Source organism: Xenopus laevis, chromosome 1L, assembly GCF_017654675.1.
Source record: "Xenopus laevis strain J_2021 chromosome 1L, Xenopus_laevis_v10.1, whole genome shotgun sequence".
Taxonomy (NCBI): domain Eukaryota; kingdom Metazoa; phylum Chordata; class Amphibia; order Anura; family Pipidae; genus Xenopus; species Xenopus laevis.
In genome coordinates this window covers 60,693,763-60,714,561 of record NC_054371.1, presented here as the reverse complement: position 1 = coordinate 60,714,561, position 20,799 = coordinate 60,693,763, and the positions used below count along the sequence as shown (strand labels likewise).

General features: G+C 36.8%; 1 protein-coding gene across 2 annotated transcripts in view; it reads right to left on the bottom strand.

Moving 5' to 3' along the window:
• nr3c2.L (nuclear receptor subfamily 3 group C member 2 L homeolog) overlaps positions 1 to 20,799 on the bottom strand; it is a 195,412-nt gene that overhangs the window by 9,667 nt on the left and 164,946 nt on the right. For both annotated transcript variants that reach the window (XM_018243204.2, NM_001090605.1), the window contains 3 exon segments: positions 15,775 to 16,119; positions 12,815 to 12,959; positions 3,429 to 3,559 (listed from right to left, as the gene is read on the bottom strand). In XM_018243204.2, the coding sequence (XP_018098693.1) occupies positions 3,429 to 3,559; positions 12,815 to 12,959; positions 15,775 to 16,119 (621 nt within the window).

Genomic DNA, 20,799 nt, shown 5'->3' with positions numbered 1-20,799 from the left:
GATAGGATAAAAATCCAAAAACAATATGGCACATACAGAACACAGTTATAGAAAATATCTATACTGTTATATCTATTCTATACTGTACTGTTGTGTAAAGTACCATAGGGCAAATTTGAGACAAATGTTGCTCCATCCTTAAAGGACAAATTAATTCTAGATTTCTACTCTTTAATTAATGGAGAAAACATTTCTGTAATCCCACTGCTCCTCCTCTGTTGTAGATGCTGAAGGAAAAGTAAAATGATGGTCCAATTTTTGGAATGAAGACCTACATTTACATTTCCTTATTCTCTAACAAGAGTAGAACAGACTGTGCATGCCTGCTCTTTTAAAAGAACCTTCTGACAGAAATCCCTTTAGCCCTAATTTGGTGACAATAAAAACTTTTATTACAATCCTATCAATTTGTCTGGTGCATGGGAGCCAAGATAACAAGATTTGTGCTTGAATTCTTCCCCATCTCTCAGCTTAAGCAATTCCCTTCCCTGTTGTGCTTAAGTGCCATTACTTTCCTTTTTACTGCAAAATTTGACAATTATTGCACCAACATTGAGGCTAGATTAAAAATAAAATAGAAATAAACCCTGCAAATAAACTGAACATACACGAAACACAAAGTTCTGGAGAACTGCCCAGATACTCTGATTGGAATTATTAAATACAGCACTGCTTTCTAGCTGGCTAGATTCCAGTTACAATGGGATAGGAAATATTGAAAACAACAGCAACAAAATGAAATAAAAAAACAGAAAATAAATCACATAGCTTGGTCTCAGCACAACTGAATTTCTAATTTCTCAAGCATTTTCTTATATAGTAAAATATTTCAGTTCTTTTACATCTTAGCAATAGTAAAAACGACTTATAAAACACCAAAAATTGATGGTAGAAAAATGGTCATCCTTATATTTCCTTACACTTAATTTCATACATTTACTGACAGGCTATTTCATGCATAGCCAATGAACATCATAATGTTTTGATTAACAATAATAACGATGATAATAATAATCAGTAGATGGTTGTATAGCACATTCCCCTGCCCCACATTCCAAACCCCTCAAATTCTTTTTTTTCAGTCATTCCCTGGCGGATTTATTGCAATATTGTCATGTTCCAAGGTCCACTTTCAGTTATGCTTCAATCTCATGACAGGTGGTCTCTCATCATCCACAAGAACCCATTGCTAAAATGAACAATGAAAGTGGAAGCTATGATGGTCAGCTGCCCTGGTTGCAAAGCACCCTTCAAAGCAAAACATTTCCAACACCATTCTTTACAGCTGATTTCGGGTTATTGTGGTGTCTTTAGTTTGCCATTGTTCCTGGTCTCTGTCTAGGTGTTTAAGGGCAAACTATAATCTTGCCCTGTGCATGGCCACTCCTTTAAAAAGGGAAAATTGTTTCTTCCTTACCATGATTTTCCTTTCCTAGACTAGACTGTCATATTGCATGGGTATTTCTTCCCACCCTGGGACAGTTAACTTGCTGCGTCCCAGAAAGTATTGACATGGAGAGGACTAGGAATCATAGTCTCTCCATGTCAATACTTTCTGGGATGGCTCCTCCCTCTCCCAATTACAGAACCCACCAACCAAATCAATAAATACTTACAGCATACATGCTATCATGTCCAGTCATAAGTTCTTACCTTATCCAGGTCGTCATAGGGAGTGAATAACCTTGACATGTAGAGGACTACGAAAGGAAAATCTTGGTATGAAACAATTCTCCCTTTTCCCTAGTTCTCTCCATGTCAATACTTTCCGGGATGCAGCAAGTTAACTGTACCAGGGTGGGAAGAAATACCCATGCAATATGACATAATGAAAGAAACTTTTAACGAGCAGAAGAGGCAGATATCAGCATTTTGAGTCAAAAAGAGAGTATTCTGATGATCTCTCATCTAGCTTATAGTGAGTGATGAATGTACCAGGTGTAGACCAAGACGCTGCCCGACAGATCAGCCGACAGTTCCAAAGGAACTCCTACTTCAGCTACCCATGAGGCTGTTAGCCCCCTAGTTGAGTGTGCTTTATTGATCCACAAAAAGACAAGGTGGGAGGTATGCTGTAAGTATTTATTGATTTGGTGGGTGGGTTCTGTAATTGGGAGAGGGAGGGGCCATCCCAGAAAGTATTGACATGGAGAGAACTAGGGAAAGAACCTTCTGACAGAAGAAAATTCACCTCTAGACACTAATGTTACTCTCACTAATTAACAGGGAAAAAATGACATAATTTCACAGAAACACAGTGAAAGAGTCAGCAATTTTCCAACCTAGATCAACACCTTGCACTTTAATGCAATTCACCACTTTTTCAGGGCAAAAACACACTAGCATCCCACTACACTGTCACAGTTTGTTTTTTAAGGGGGGTAAGTATGACACTTTTTTACTTTAAAGCATTATTAAATCTGCCAATTATCTTCATTATTAATGTTTACTGAGGCCAGTGGCTGATTAGTACTTCTACAAAGCAAATTAGTGGACAAATCCAGAATGATCCCATGTGGTCTGGTCTATTGCATTGTTTGACTCCAGCTGCCAGCTTTTGAAGTTTGAAAGGCTGAGGCTTGAAAGACATCATTAATTATATAAAAATTTAATTTTGTGCTTCTGGCTTATTGCTACGTGAAGTTTTCTTTTATGGTCCTGTTAAATGTAAAAGTGTCTGTGAGTATTTAGGGAGTATTAGGAAATAGGTGTGGGGTTCCATATGTTCAGAATCAGGAGCAACAAGTAAAGGGGGCTGTCATGTTGAACCAGCTTTGCAGTTGTTGCAGTACTGACCCCCAAATCTCAGTATAGAACCCACACTTCCTGCTGTGCAACACTTTGCAGACTGGGGATCCTCCATTGCTGCCAGTGGCCCTCCAGCTACAGAAGGAGGTCACACACACAATGCATATTTTACTAATGTTAGTTTTTATTGGTTTTTGTGAATACATGGATATGTTTATAAACGTATAATGATACATTAATGAGTGCAGTGCTGCAAATATGGACCTATCTGGAGTTACTGCAACACAAATTGGGTCACCAAAAGGATTACTGGATTACATGTTCACATTTATATTGTAGTTCTAATTCTATCATGCAAGGCACATTCAACCCCTTCAAACAAGGAGTTTAAGATTATGAATTGGGATTAATGCAAAGAATGGGCCACTGTTCATTCATGTGACCAATATCTACAAGAAAAAGCTACCAGCTATGATTGTTTCTGTATAATGGGTCTCTGCTAACAGATTAACTACAGAAACAACTTGGGAAGAAGTAGTCTTTTGCTGTTGCTGGTGGCTCTGAGCTATAGTCAAAAGCTCTGATAGAAGCTTATGTTTTATTGGGGCCTACAGAGAGATAATAGATTAGATACAGGGAAATAATCATGCGCAGTAGGCTAGTAATTCGAGCTAAATTACCTGTGCTTAGCAGCAGCAAAACTTTCATTAGTGTGTACTCCTCAAAGGTTAGCTGCAAACGGCTAAATTCCAGGCTAATCTGCTGCATACCTTGGCACAGATCATACATGGCAGACTGGCGCATCCTCTCTCTAAAAGGCAAAGCAGAAAGAAAACATTCAGCACAAAAAGAAACAAATATGTTAGAACGCACAATTGTCCTTATTCAGGGGGTGCAAAGGCAAAGTCAGGACAAAGGGACACAAAATAAATCAAAGAGATCTTCCTATTGCATAGAAAGATATTTTCCTTAGCCTTAATGAGAGGCTGCAGGGTCACATTTCTCCAAAGTTATTTGCAAATCTAATACAAACAAAAATACATTACTGTAGATATTGCCGGAATCATTTACATCAGAATGATTTACATTGACTCTTGCACTGCAGATCAGATTCCACTACTTAAATCTATATGATGTGGCTGTCTCACAACTGTCCCTGTGTGGTTGAGACTTCTCAGGCTCAGATATGGACAGGTCAGGGGTATGGTTGGGTAAAACTGGGCATGACATCAATCACCATCTTAACTTTAATTCATTTTAATGTGGTTTGAGGTGGCAGAGTAAAAGAAACACATCTACTTATTTAAATATATAAGTACAGGTATGAGCTCTGTTATTTGGAAACCTTCATGATAGACTCCATTTCAATCAAATAATTAAAAAAACATTTAATTTCCTTTTTTCTCTACAACAGTACCCTGTATTTCATCCCAACTAAGATATAATTCATCCTTATTGGAGGCAAACATTCCAAATGAGTTTATTCAATGCTTTAATGACGTTTTAGTAGAATTAAGGTATGGAGGATCCAAATTACTGAAAGACCACTTATCCGTAAAATCAAAGAAAAACAATGTGAGTGAAAATAAAATAAAAGTAATCAAAAGTGCAAAAGCATTTATTGGGATAAAATAGACAAAAAAGCCTAACACGTTTCATGCCTATTGCACTATGAGTAAGTGCCCGGCAGGCGTGAAACGCGCAGGTAGATTGCAACATGAACATTTGAGATACAAATTAAAAATTTCAAAAATTCTATAGCTCTAAATAATTACTCAACAGGTAGGAAAAAAATACACTGTAGTCATGTTGTTTGTTTTGTGTATTTATCCTGCTTATCGTTACTATAGAAATCAGAATACCAAGAAGAATTACAGGATTTATAACTAAAAGGTCATTACGAGGTAGATGAATTCACAAAAACCGCTGTGCAATGTTAATCCTGCATTTCTTTGGTTGCTAGCAAATTGTTGTATTAGATGATGACAAAGCAATTTCTACAAATCAGATACTGTACATTCATTCCCTAAAATATGGGATATTTTTTCCCAAACTCGTGTTTTTCTATATTTGAAAGTTTATTTTTACTGTTCTCTGAGTTTCTTTATTCCTCTAGATGATCAAAAAATCTCTTAAGAACTTGGCATACCTTCTTCCCCTAAGTCTCGACCGACAGCACACAAGTCTGCGGTCTCTTGAATTTCATCAGAACTTGATGAATTAATGAGTCATAACTGTCTGTAAATGAATTATAAGTATTATAAAAACTGTCATGGCCATAAATCTACTTTCTTCATTTTATATTAAGTTCCCCAATGATGCAATTTAGTTTTTAAGAATAACTATACACGGTCACTCAGGTCATGGACTGATATTTGATTTTTCACTTTTAAATGGGAACTTTATCTATAACGTCCTTCTTCCTTTCTTTTCTAATTTGTGATCTGACCTATGCTCAATCAATAGCCATCTCATTTTCATTAGCAGGCAAATAGTTCATAATCCCTGTAACATTCAAACCTCTTGCTCTGTCTGACCCAATATCATCTTTACAGTATATATGTATTTATTTCATATAATTTAAAATAATCAAGTTGCACTATTGACTAAATATCACCTTCAGATATGCTTGATATCCATTTTTATGCTGCCCATGACTTTGTTCTGGCTTAGATGTCCATTAAGGAGTTATCATGCCCAGAGAGTGGGTATATAGTTCCAGTTTATACGGGGATAGGATTTAGCATAGTTGTCTGTAATAGTTCATCCACCCTGCTATTCATGTTGGTGATACAATAAGTATTTAACGTGGCCTAAGAAAACATTTCCAGACAAAATTCTCTCTAAAGTGTCCCCAACTACAACTCCACATTTCAGGAACATGATGGTAACTAGTAAACACTGCAGAAATGCTCTTGGCATTCTTGAAGAACTCTATGGAGTGGCTAATTTTAAATAATTACATTATTAGCTTCTAATATGAAAAAATGTTTGGGGCGTAAGATATGTAGTACATTTGGAATTGGCTCAAAAAGGCACAACACATCTTTTTTTATAAATCACATAACAGGAAACATTAAAATATAAAAAAACCTTACATATGTGTAAAGAGGCCCCGATGACTTTAAAACTGTACATCATGACAGTGCTGGATCCCAGCACAATAGCTAAAACCATGTATTACCATATAACTGACAGTGTGTCTTGAAAAAGACTATTGATTTTGATGTATTTTAGCTTTGTCTCTGGCCTGCTGGAGTGTAAGTGATATAACAAGATTACACATTTGATAAAATAATTGTATATGGCTCCTTTCCAGAACTCTGGAGCTGGCTTAGCTGTCTTTTCCTGTTGACAACTTATTCCTCTGAATGCAAGTTTGGAGATACTGTACATAATTACCTTTATTGTTGTGTGTATGGCCGAAGGCCTAACTAAACAACAGAGTTTATACATAGCAACACTACAATAGGTTGCTGCTATGCAGTTCATAGTGTACAAGCTCTAATTAGTTGTCTTTTTTCCCTCATGAAAGGGTTACTTTAGTATAAATCAGCACAGCATGTATAGCAAATCATTATTCTTCTCTCCAGCTTTTTATTTGATTGTAATGCTGTCAGCTTGCACAGCACCCACTTACAGTATGTGAGGGTATTTTAGTTCACCGCTTTGTTTTTTGTCTCTCTTCTAGAAGGAACGGTTCATCTCAGTTCAGCTCTCTAATGATTACACCATGTTTTATTTCCATTCATTCTTGATGGTCCCTATTACTCAACACTGTGCAGTCTTTTGCTTTGACTATTAGGAAGTTATTGCAGGAAAGTGCAAACCACATTAGACCACAAAGCCAGAACCTAATCTTAACATAGTTTCATAGGTCTATGAAAACGATCCTGTATGTGAACTAATGAAGTTTAGCATTTTTCACATGGCCTGTTTATCAGTAATACTGCTATAACAACTGGGAAACAGGAACACTCACAAAGCATTAAAATGTAAGTAACATTGCTCTCACACATCAGCAGCTAATTCACATTCTATGGGAAGCAAGTTCTCTGTGGCACTGTCACTATGCAAGAAGTATAAGAATCCAAAGTCAGTGTTCTAAGGTGATGCTCATCTGATGGAGCTACATTGCCAAACAGACTCATTCATAAGACTGGGAAGAAGCTAAGGAAGGCACTGTATTTTAATTTGCCACATTATACGAAAGCCCTATGTGCCATGTAGTAAAATAATAATTAATTGTAAAATTAGCAGGTGCAAGAGAATAACCGTAGGGAGGTCCTGAATGTAATAATAAGAGGGTAACTGTGGAGAGGTGTAATAATAAAAAGGGAAGTCTACCATGGGCTACTGTAATCGACATCTGAAGAAATAGATCATAATCAGAGTGAAGGGCAGAACTTAACATATAATATTCAGTGTTTACAGATGTTTAGGTCTCTAAAATCAGAATGACACTACAAAAGGAAGACCTTTTAACACCATGCTGCTTTTGAAATACATACAAAAGCAGCATGTTGCCTCATTCAAACTGTCCTTATCAAATAGCAGCACAAAACAGTGTCTAATTCTCTTCACAACATGCTGAACTCGGTATATTTTGATTCGAAGCTGGTAAAATATTAAGAAGCAAACTATAAATTAAGAAAATGTATGCTGAGAACTAAATCAAATACATGGCTTAAGTAGGCTCAGAACATCTATCCTTATACAATCAACACACATATTATTTACATATTTAGTTAATTTAAAAAGAAATCTGCCTGGACACCCCCCATATATAATGAAAATTATTAGGGATGCACCGAATCCACCCGAATCCTTCGTGAAAGATTTGCCGAATACCGTACCGTATCCGAATCCAAATTTGCATGTGCAAATTAGGGATGGGAAGGGGAAAACATTTTAAACGCCCCTTACATGCAAAGTCGGTTCGGCTGGGCAGAAGGATTCGGCTGAATCCCAATCCTGCTGAAAAAGGCAGAATGCTGGCCAAATCCCGAACCGAATCCTGGATTCAGTGCATCCCTAAAATTAACTGTTAACAACATAATAGTTTCTATTCTTATCTACTTGCTTTGTAGGGTTTCCAACTTTACCCCTGGGTACTCCGGGGGAGGCGGGGTCATGACACAATGGGATGGGAGGCTTGACATAGTAGGGTGGAGCTGTGGCATGGTGGCAATCGGTGATTGGCCGATCTCAGGAAATCCTGCCCGGTTTTCCTAATTTGGAAAACCGGACAGCCAGTTTTGACCTGACCAGCCCTTCAAAAAACCGGGCTGTCTGGGGCCAAAACCAGACAGATGGCAACCCTAGTGCTTGACACAAACCACCCAAGGGAAATTGCTGATCCTGGTAGACCTGGGTAAATGGCCTCCTGTATTTATCCTAAACCCAGACCTACAGTGAAACCTCATATACCATGGTCCCACCAATATATTATGCATAATACATTTCCATGATTTTACACTTTCCTGAACTTTATACCATTTTTTTTCCTGCTCCCCTAAAACATGTAAAATGGGAACTCTACTGTATGTTGGAAACCTGTACCTCAATAACAAAATCACAGCACCATCTAAATTGTGTATAATCTTAAAAAGCCTTTATTGGGTTTCTGGCTTGGATCTCATTCCAGTTTCAAGCAAACCTCATAAAGCCTTTTTAAGATTATACACAATTTGGATGGTGCTGTGATTTTGTTATTGAATTATCTAGCCAGTTGGAGTGGACAACCTTGCACGTGCACCTGTCTATCGAGCTTGTGGTTCGGGTGAGTGCTGACCAATTGTTCCAGGAAACCTGTACCTAAGAAAATAGAATATAGTGCAGCTTGTATAGGAAAATTAAATCTCCTATTGTTTGTGAATGGCACAGTCTTGCAGCTCTTTTTTCCTATAGCTAGAAACAGTTCCCAGTACTGAGCAAAGAATGGAATTTAATATAAGCAGGTTAGGTTGCTGGAAAAAAACATTTATATTACAATTCTTTTTTACATGTTAAATATTTGTACTAAAGAGCATCCCACTCAAGAAGATGAAAAATGAAAATAGTGAAGAAGCAATAAAACTTCTATGCAACTCAGATAAATGGAAAAATAAAAAATCTGCAAGAGAGAAATCTCTCTCTGCAGGAAGATTACTTTATACAGGAAAAAGCTAAATTAACTTGAATATATTGGTTTAAAAAGATAAATGCTAGGCACTAAGAAATGAAAAATAATACACATAAAAAGAAACATTTGTGGCTATAATGATTTGGGAAGGAATGATTATTTAAACCAGTGAGATAAAAAACTAAAATTCACATTAAGGAGGAAATGGGAAAAAACTACAAGAAATAGTTAAAATTGCCTAATAAATGTGTATACCAAGTATTCGGAACCTATGAATACAGTAACATTTCAGCTTACAATAGAACAACGTAATTACAGTTAAGTGCCTAAACATGCTTTTGGATTGCAAAGCTGACGTAGTTCTGTTCCCATGAGAAAAGTTTAAAGGGTTCCTCCATGGGTTTGCAACTATTCAGGTGATGGTGACATCACAGGGCAGACCTCAATATCACAGGGCGGGCTATGACTTGGAGATTGTCAATTAATTGTCAAGCAGCTCTTCTGAAAACCAGGCTGTCCATGTCAAAACCGGACAGGTGGCAACCCTAATCCTCCACACAAAAAACTATTTTTTGCAACTTTCCAAAATGTAATATGGGAAAGTTTCTTAGTATTACATTTTGTTTCATTGTCAAAATTAGTTTTAAGATTGCGGCCTTCATTAAAGGGGTGGTTTACCTTTAAGCTAACTTTTCTCATGTTATAGCACGGCTAATTCTAAGCAACTGTTCATTTGGTCTTTATTTTTTCTTTTTATTATATTTTTTGTATTATTTGCCTTTCCAGCTTTGAAATGGTCACTGACCCCATCTATAAAAAAAAAAGCTCTGCAAGGTTACAAATTTATTGTTATTGCTACTTTTTATAACTCATCTTTGTATTCTGGTCCTATTTATATTCCAGTCTCTAATTTAGACCCCAGCAACCAGATTGCTGAAACTGGAGAGCTATTGAAAAAAAAGCTACATAAATGAAAAAATAATAAAAAATAATAATGATAAATAAAAAATGAAAAACAATTATGAATTGTCTCAGAATATCACATAATATCAGTTTTTCAAAGAACCTCAGCAGCTAGCCTTTGCTCAGAAAGTACCCTGGCCATCTCTGAGTATATAACTAAAAATTGCTTGGCCTGGCTTTTAAAATGCCATATATAGGACTAAGCAATTTGATATACCAAAATACTGTAATTAGAAGGTCCTAATGCTAATTGACTGTCTAATCTGGTCTACATTATGCAAGGGATTTAGTAGAAAAGGGGAAGCACCAAAGGATAGAGCAGAAAGTATAAAAAGAACAACGGATGTGGTCAGAGAAATTTATAAGGAAATAAAAGTGACAGAAAAAAAAATGAAGGAGGAAAAAAGACACTAAAACAGATGATTGTGAAAGAAAAACTGCTAGGGAATCCATTTGAATGAAGGCAACTATAAGAGAACCAAGTTTAGGTACAGAAAAAAGGAGTGGAATTGGAAAAGGCAAAGGGAAGCGGACTGGAAAGGACAAAGGAAGAAATGCTGTGAAGAAAAGATAAACAATGGCTGATTAATGAGGAGGCAAAGATGTAAAAAACAGTAAGATAATAAAAGGGAAAGATAATTTATTACTAAAAGACACAATTAGGGAAAAGAAATGAGTAGGAGGTTGGAAGAAGCACCGAACTGAGGAAACGTGGGACAAAAGCAGCATAAAAACATACAATGGAAACAATCTAAAAAGCCCCAATATAATTGAAGTCTTATAGTTAATATTAATTAAAAAACCATACCAAATAAGAAATGGAGTCCAACTGAACAGAAAAGGTCCATACTATAATAAATTTTAGAATAATGGTAAAAATTTACTTTAATATATAGTCATTTCTCCTCCCTGCAAAATATTTTGTAGTTTAGCACTGACTGCTCTCCTTACAGTTTGCTGCCACCAACAACAGACTAATTGCAATGATTGTGCCAAGGAATGGAAATGTGATTTGTATTTAAATACAGAAAGAATAGTAAAGAAATTATGAATTGCTCCTATAGTACACCAGACATATAATCCTTAAATCTCTATAGCCCTCTGGATTCATTAAACTATACCATGACCTTTACAACAAACTGAGCGTGTTTATGCCACTGAAAATTCAGAGCTGTAATCTGAGCTTTAAAATTTGTTTTTAACTCTCCACTAATAGTACACTGCTCCCACTAAAGCTATTATTTATCTCCACAAATGATGTAGTACCAGTAATAGACCAAATTGTTGGGCAAGTTCATTTGGTACATGGATGCTATAAACCTAGACAGGGATCCTATATAGCAGTGATCCCCAACCAGTAGCTCGTGAGCATCATGTTGCTCTCCAACCCCTTGTATGTTGCTCCCAGTGACCTCAAAGCAGGAGCATATTTTTGAATTCCAGGCTTGGAGGCAAGTTTTGGTTGAACAAAAACCAGGTGCACTGCCAAACAGAGCCTCAATGTAGGTTGACAATCCACATAGGGGCTACCAAATGGCCAAACATAGCACTTATCTGGCACTCCAGGAATATTTTTCATGCTTGTGTTGCTCCCCAACTCATTTTACTTCAGAATAGTGCTCACGGGTTCAAAAGGTTGGGGATCCCTGCTATATAGTATTTCTAACAAGGTTACGTTTTTACCAACATTGTTGAATTTTCTCAGATTTCAATATGACATGGGATCAAATCTGTTTTGAGATTCTGCTAAGGCAGTGCTACTCAGCTTATTCCAAACGTGGGTGAATTTCTAACGTGTGCATATTATCAGACCTGTCACCCAGACATAAAAAGCTATATAATAAAAGTCATATTCAAATTTAAAATGAATTCCAAATTATTTTTTTTATTATTTCACATCCAGACTTGTTTAAATGTTCCAGCTTTCCATCATATATTGCCTGCCCCTCCTCTATGCCTTAAGCATAGAGGCGGGCCAGGCAATTACTTTCACTTCACATTCAGCACTTCTTTGATGTCACTGCACGCCCCAAATTCCCCTTCCCTCCTCACCATCTAATTGTGCAGCCAGTGCATGGGCATGGACATCAGGTCCCCCCATTCTGGTACATAAACAAGATTTTGGCATGATGAAAAGCTTGCCTCAGTGACAGTCTCCACAAAATGACTCCTGCCTGCTTGCTGTGGTTGGGAATTCCAAGACTAAAGAAAAAAAGGTTTAAATAATTTTTATAGTGCAAGTGAGGTTTATTTTCCCTTTAAGGCAGCCAACTTTTACAGTATAACAACATATTCTGTTTATACACATATTAAGTTCTTCCACATCTTGCCAACAAGTAATATGGCATTTCTCCCCGTGTTCATAAGCAAATATGGGCAAAATCAGGTGCACAGTCTACGTAGGCCTGTGCACCTAAAATGCGTATTTTTGGTGTGGTCCTCGCTGCAGTTTTTAAAAAAGCTGACCGCCACAAAAATACGCTAGCATAGTGTGCCATTGCCGAAGATTTAAACCTATTAGCGTATTTAGGCAGTGGCCAGCCAGTAAATGCTACCAGCTACCAGGTGTGTGTGTGTGTGGTTACCGCTACCACCCCATTCAAGTCGCCGAAAAAGAATCAAAACTGACTCAGAAGGACTACAAAAGGATAAAAAACATTTAATTGGATATATAAACACATCTGTGATATAGAACTTGACATGAGATGCTTGGCAACATACCTACTATTTCATCAGTAGTTTTTGCGCTAGTTATTATAAAAATCATCAACAAAATGTTTTATTACTGCTTCATAACTTGTCTGCAACAAACTCAATGCCACCATATGTAATTTTATGCAGAAAATATTAGATTGAACAGATATTTTATTACATCTATAAATATTAAGCAATAATAGTTTAATGAGTTATCAAATCAATATATTCCACTAGTAATAAAGAACAAAGCTAAATTCCACAGGAAAATAAGAGAGTACTTACTCATTAAATATCAGGTCTGGAGCAAAATACAGGAATTGACTGCTGGCATGTTTATAAGATCTCCAGCTCAAGGCAAATGATGATAGACACATCCAGGAGTACTGGATTAAAGTAATTTGGTCCTCCAGAGGCAAATTTCTAAATCCTAAGAAAAGGCAACGAAATTTATTTTCAAATGAAATATAAACTTATTATCACATAGAACGGAATCTGCAGCAATTCTAAAGTTCCACTATCCAGCTTTCTATTGTCTGTTGTACTGCAATAAAAACTGGAGACGAACTGGACATCCATGCCTCCACGTTACACTATACAATTCTGTAAATAAGTAAAAACTGCATAAATTTAGGGTTCATAAATAAAACAAAATGTACTCACCATTAATTCATAAGATACTGTAAATGTGAGTGGTTAGTTAACACCTACATTTAAGACCGTTTGCACTTCCATTGTATTTAAAGGGATACTGTTTTTTTCAAAACGCATCAGTTAATATTGCAGCTCCAGCGGAATTCTGCACTGAAATCCATTTTTCAAAAGAGCAAACAGATTTTTTTATATTCAATTTTGAAATCTGACATGTCGCTAGACATATTGTCAGTTTCCCAGCTGCCCCAGTCATGTGACTTGTGCTCTGATAAACTTCAGTCACTCTTTACTGCTGTACTGCAAGTTGGAGTGATATCACCCCCCCCCCCCCAGCAGCCTAAAAAAAGAACAATGGGAAGGTATCCATAGCAGCTCCCTAACACAAGATAACAGCTCCCTGGTAGATCTAAAAACAACACTCAATAGTAAAAGCCAAGTCACACTGAGACTGATTCAGTTACATTAAGTAGGAGAAATAACAACCTGCCAGAAAATAGTTCCATCCTAAAGTGCAGGCACAAGTCACATGACCAGGGGCAGCTGGGAAATTGGCAAAATGTCTAGCCCCATGTCAGATTTCAAAATTGAATATAAAAAAATCTGTTTGCTCTTTTGAGAATTGGATTTCAGTGCAGAAGTCTGCTGGAGCAGCACTATTAACTGATGCGTTTTGAAAAAAACACATTTTCCCATGACAGTATCCCTTTAAACACATTTTTACTTAGCCTTGGAGTGCTCCTACAACACCCCTTGTATTTTTTGTTTTGTAGCCAGAAGCAGGCTGTGCTTCCTATGTGGTTTGTAGCACCCTCACATCGGCCCCTTCAACAAAGGTGGTCTCATGCCTTTAAAAATTGCATTGGTTTGGCCAATCTCTCTCTCTTAAAAGCAGCAAAAGTTAGTGGTGGGGAGGATCTAGCCCTCTTATTGAAATCAATGGTCAGGAGACACTGATCCCAAGGAATGCTACTTTAATTCTACGTGCAGAGGTAAACAGTTAGGGACCACTGTATGGGGTTTACCTTGATGTGGTATGGTGGCTTATCAATTTTTTGATCGTAACTTTGTAACTAAAAACCCCTGTTTTTATTAACACATGCACTTACATATATACTGAATTACTTATGAGACAGGGGACCAGGGAATGGGCATTGATTAATTGGATAAATCAGTTGCACTTCCATTGTACTTAAACACATCTTTACTTGTATTTTTCATTTGAATTAATGCCGTTTTGCTATTTTCTGCTTTGAGTTGGATTACAGTTGAAAGCAGTACAGATTTGGGCGGCCACCACTACTTCATGGGTACTGACTATGTATGGTAAACTGATTCCTAGAGCTGCAAAGTGCTGCTTTGCAACTGCCAGAATACATCTGCTCTATGTACATGACTTTCTTTTTACAGGATTTTAATTTTCCTGCAGCAATATAGTCTTGATTTAATGTTCTACCTCAATCCCAGCATGTTGTATAAGGAAGATAAATGCTTATGCAACCGCTTCCTCCATCTACTATCCCCTAGAGGCAAGATGCTGTCTTTATTTCCTCATTCTGTGGAAGTGACATGCCTCAAGGTCACATCTCAGCTAGAAACCTTAGACTTTCACCGTCCAATATTCAATGTATGTGATGTTCTTGAATGACATATAATTTATTGATATCACAGTGAGCAAAGTTTTTTTTTCTGAGAATCAGAATATGTGAATTCTGTATGTTTTATTTAATAACCTAAACCAGTGATGGCCCCCTGCAACTTATTGGGGCTGATTTATCAAAGGTTGAATGTTTTTTTTAACCTTGAATGAACTTGAAAGTACCTTATTTAAGAAAAAACTAGCACGTCTAAAACTTAAACAAAAACTCGAATCGAATTCCAATCAAATTCGACTATACTGGAATCTAGTTTTTTCTCAGACAAAAACTTGAACTTCAGGAAGTCTATTAACATCTTCAAATGGGTCACTGGACCTCTGCCATTGACTTCTACATGAACTCTGCAGGTTTTAGGTGGCGAAGAGTTGAATTTGAGTTGTTCCCAGGGTTCAGGTATGAAAAGTTCAATTTGGATTATTCCCAACTTGAATTTGTGAGTTTTGACCAAAAATCCAACTTGAAAATTTGAATTTTAAACTTGAACCCCATAATATTTGTCATAGTTCAACAATTAAATCGTAGCTCTCACCTAACTAACAACAAGTATTTGTCGATGGCCAAAAAATATCTGTTGCATTTGAGAATTGTCTGTCTCTTTCAAGAGGTATATCAGCAAAAGCTTAACAGAAATAGGGAAACACCAGGAGGCAATTAATTGCCATTATGTTTGTTGACATACCGGCCATTGTTTTGGCAAAATGTAACAAATCAAGAACTAGAGAAGGGATAGAATTATACATAGTTTGGAGAGGGTGTAATTGGTGTGACAAACACCCAGTGTCCTTTAGCTGTCAGTGGCATTCTGAGAACTGAACGTTGACAATTGGAGTTATGCAAGTTATTTATTCCAGGCCAAAGACAACTCACTAAGGTATGTGCATGTATTTAGAATGATTCTAATGATGATGTAATGTTCAATGAAATAAATCAATCTACCTGGAATCACTTTTGCCCATTTCACCACCTGAACCATCTGCTTCCCAGCAAGTTGGTTTAAACTGGACAAAAGGTTTTCAGCTGTATCTGGCTGCGTGTTGTCATAGCCAGCATATACAATTTCCGGCTCGATATTTTCAAGGATCACGGCTGCTGAAAGAGTGATTGCAGGAGACACAGCAGATATAAGAGGAACAAGGGAGTTTGAATTTGCTGAAGGCTCTTTTGATGAAGAGGTCAACGTTGTGTCCTCCTTGGGGCTCGCAGTTGGTGTTTGCTGAAGTGGCTGCTGCGGGTGCTCTTCGTGCACTCCTTTTAATTTGCCCAACTTTTTTGACTTCCGAGCTAAAAAAAGAAAAGGAGATTAAAATCATGTGGAAAAAATGATTTTATAGGACAGCTATTATAGGACAACAACAAATACTATCTTTCCATTATTTGTATCTTCATACCTTAAGTCTACTAGAAAATCATATCAACATTAAAAACCCAATAGGCTGGTTTTGCTTCCAATAAGGATTAATTATATCTTAGTTTGGATCAAGTACAAGCCACTGTTTTATTATTACACAGAAAAAGGAAATACATTTTAAAAATGTGAATTTGATCATAATGGAGTCTATCTGAGATGGGCTTTCCATAATTCAGATCTTTCTGGATAACAGGTTTCCAGATAACAGATTCCATACCAGTACAAGATACTGTTTTATTAATACAGAGAAAAAGGATGTTGTTTTTTTATAAAGTCCAAGTTTCTGGATAACGGATCCCATAGTTGTATAAGAACTCTAAAGCATTTTATGCGATGAAGTCATAACAGTGTCTTTTCTTCACAGATTTACTAGATGAAAATAATGCAGCATTACTAGCACCAATTTGTACTTTGTGACCCAAGAGAACTATTTATCTGAATAAGATTCAGTAAAAATGCTTCAGCTGCTTCCATTCTGCTAGCATTTTATATGTGAAAATTGTAATGACATCTGTCACACATATCACAAATATTTCATATTTATTTTTATGTGGGAGGGTAGAAGATTTAATAGGTCAACTCACAAGCCATTTCTCTGAAATGTAATAGCAAATCAGTGTGTTGGGTAAACCCGCGGTGCCTATTTTACAATTTGCTGCATTTGCATTCTGGGAAACGACAGCATGTTTGTACAAAAACAGAATGAAAGGAAGGAAAGGCCGAAGCTTTTCCAACTGTTACCAAGGAATCAAGCTGTGCATGAAAATGGAAGGTGAAACTGCTAGAGGGGGAAATATGTTGGTGGTCCTCCTAGTTTAGAAAAAGACCTATTAGTTCTAATGCCATTTGAACAGACTGCTTGATATAGAGCTTCAAATTGATTTCACATTATTATTGTTTGAAAATTGTGCTGTGCAATGTTGCCAAGGAACAAATGGCTACTAGAAACTACACAAAAACCAGAGAGTCTAATTTAAGCAAATAATTATATTTTTTTAATTACTCCATGCAATAATAAAATGGTACATTGTACATGATCCTAACTGAATTCACATTAATCTGTATTGATAGTAAAACAAACCTGTTGGGTTTATTTAATGTTTAAATGCTTTTTAATTGACTTAAGGTATAAGGATCCTAATGATGGAAATACGCCTTAACCAGAAAACCCAGGTCCCATAATACATTCCATTCCTGGACAACAGTCAAAGACTTTCCTTTTATATAATTTTGCTTTTCAGTCACCAGTTTATACTGTTTCTGAAAACAGGTTGTTCTGTAAAACCAAAAACTAGCATTTTTTTTAAAACATATACTGATTCTAGGATAAGCAAGCCCATATTCTGTAATTTTTTTATTCTGCAAATTCAACTGAATTTAATGATGCCTGCCTTCGCACACTATGGGGGAGAATTATTATGTGGTGTAAAAAAAACGGCGGAATAATTTGCCATACATCACCAGGCCCCGCTATGTAAAATCACCTTTGCACACTATGGGGAAGATTTATTATGTGGTGTAAAAAATGGTGAATAATTTGCCACTCATCACCAGGCATCGCAGTGTAAAAAAAAGGTGTATAAATGGTGTGATTTTTTACTTAAATGATTTTTTTTTACTTACAAACGTATGATGCAGTGTAAAATAACGGTGGAAAATCTGGCGTTCGCATGGCATAAAATATCACACAGCTTTTTACACTGTTTTTCTGGAGATTTTATACAGCATAATAAATAGGCCCCTATAATACAGGTAGTGCTGCTATCTTAAAGGAGAAGGAAAGCTACAGAGGGATTTTTTTGCCAATAGATTAGCTGCAATAGTGCAAGCTAGCATGCTATATTTATTCTGTAGAATGTTTTACCATACCTGAGTAAAAAGCTCTAGATGTTCTCTGTTTGTTTAGGATAGCAGCTGATGTATTAGCTTGGTGTGACATCACTTCCTGCCTGAGTCTCTCCCTGCTCACTCTGAGCTCAGATTACAGCAGAGAAGGGAGGGGGGGGGAAGAGGAGCAAACTGAGCATGCTCACACCCGGGGCAAGGAGGCTTAAGCTGAAGGCAGGAAGTCTGATACAGAAGCCCATGTATACACAATACAAGGAGGAAGTTGCAGTGTTTATTTTGACAGAGGACTCAGAGCAGCATTACTTTGAGGGTTTACTGCTATATTTATATAGACCTTTCTGATAAGGCTTACTTAGTTTTAAGCTTTCCTTCTCCTTTAAACCTGAAGCAAAACCGCAAATTAATATTACTTGGGAGAACGCATAGAAACTAATTCTGCCTAAGTGATCATTTTGTTTTAACCAGCTGGCCAATTTTCAGCACAAACACTAATTACATTATCCATTCTAAACCATGAAATATACAAGCAGCTAAACAGGGACAGGGCAATTTTACTTGTAAATATTGTCATTTTTGAGAGCTGCTGGTTCTTTAAATTACTACTTCTCTGTACCAATTGCCTGGCTCTGAGAACAAGTACAAGGGATAGACACCATATGGTCTGTCCTGTGTAATCAACCAGGCAGGGCCCAAGGAGATAATTCCGTCTGTCACAGAAAGGGAGGATTTTGCTGATTCACTACAGAAGCAACATTTACTCTCTGAACAGTTTGCCTGCCATGAATGCAAAAAAAAAAAATCTATGCGATAATCCAATAATACATTGAATTTCTATACAGTAACTCATTTGCAGGATAATCTACTGGGAATGGATGTAATAATACTTTATGATTATAGTTTTTCATTATACAAAATGCAGGATTCAGACTTTTTCAGACAGTGATGCCACAGAGCTTACAGTATAACTTTGGGGACAAGAGAGGTTCATACCAATCTGTATCAGCATATGTATTCCCTTGTGTTATTGAGAAACCAACATTAAACCTTTTAAAGTATTTTGTTTCTAGGGTTAATGGGGATGTCTTGATATTGCTGTGATGATTTCCTTAGTGATAAAGCACTGCACATGGCAGCTGTTAGACACATTCATACTGAGAAGTATTCTACAGGTATGGAACCTGTTATCCAGAATGCTCAGGACCTCGGGTTTTCTGGATAAGGGGTCTTTCTGTAATTTGTGTCTTCGTACCTTAAGTCTGCTAAAAATAATTTAAATTCTTAAATAAACCTAATAGGATTGTTTTCCTACCAATAAGGATTAATTATATTTTGTATCTGTTTTGTAATCACAGAGAAAAAGGAAATATGTTTAAAATGTTGTGTTACTTAATATGGAGTCTGTGGGAAACGTGTTTCCCATAATTCAGAGCTTTAAGGATAATGGATTTCCAGATAATGGATTCAGTACCTGTTCTAACTTTGGTGCAGAAGTGCAGTAAGGCCTATATGAACTGTCAAACAATTAGACTGGTTTAATGCGAGCTACACTAACACTAGCAAACATACAGTATGATTGGGGGGGAATAAGAGCTCACTGGTATAACAGCTCAGCGGCACTGAGCTTTGGGGGAATAAGAGCTTTGGGGCTATTAGAACTTTGGGGGTATAAGAGCTCAGTGGAATAAGAGCTCAGCTGTATAAGAGCTCAGAGGCACTGAGCTTTGGGGTATAAGAGCTCAGTAGTATAAGAGCTCAGCGGCACTGAGCTTTGGGGTATAAGAGTTCAGTGGTAGTGCCTCTTTAACACCCCACCAAATCGTAAGGACTTGGCTGTTAATAAACATTGCATTAAAGGGGACATATAACTTCCAGTTATTCTAAAATAAAATTGCTTTAAATGCTTTTCTGTGTACTTTTGCAATTTTACATTTTTTTTAGATTTCATATTAGCAGGTTTTACACTGCTAATATAACTAATGTTTACTAGGCGCATCCTCTATTTATTCTGTCTGAACAGGGACAAGTCAAAACAGTTTAAAAATAAAAAGATATAAAAAATCGGGGCACATATGTTGTACAATATGTTTTGGGGTTCTGTACCAGCCCAAGTCAACCACAGCCCTTTAGCAGTAAAGATCTGTGTCTCCAAAGATGCCCCATGTAGCTCCCCATCTTCTTTTCTGCTGATTCACTGCACATGCTCTGTGCTGCTGTCACTTACTGAGCTTAGGGACCCACTTACAATATACAGTACACATAGAATAGAAATGTCACAATCTAAGGCTGATTAATGAACTGCCCAATAGAATTACCTTATATGACCACATTTTTTGTGTGATAACACAAATCCAACATGAAGAGCTCCTATGAGAACTTTGAAGACCTGAATCATTACTACTATAGAAAGGCTGACCTTTAGGATGGTTCACTATATAAATATGGAATTGCTAACCATATTATTTTTTAAGGTTTAGTTATTTAACTTGTTATTTCTATTGATTCTGTCTCATTGATCAGTTGAAACTATCTGGCCTTAGGATGTTAACAGTTCAAAAACTTCTAATATCATGAAGTGCTTAAAAAAAGAACGAAACCCCCTTAAAAAGAGAGTCCCATCTAACAGCCCCCATTGGCCCCCCAAACAGTACCAAACCAGCTCCAACTGAGCAGGCGCGAAAAAGCTTAGTGGTGGTCCTTTAGCGACC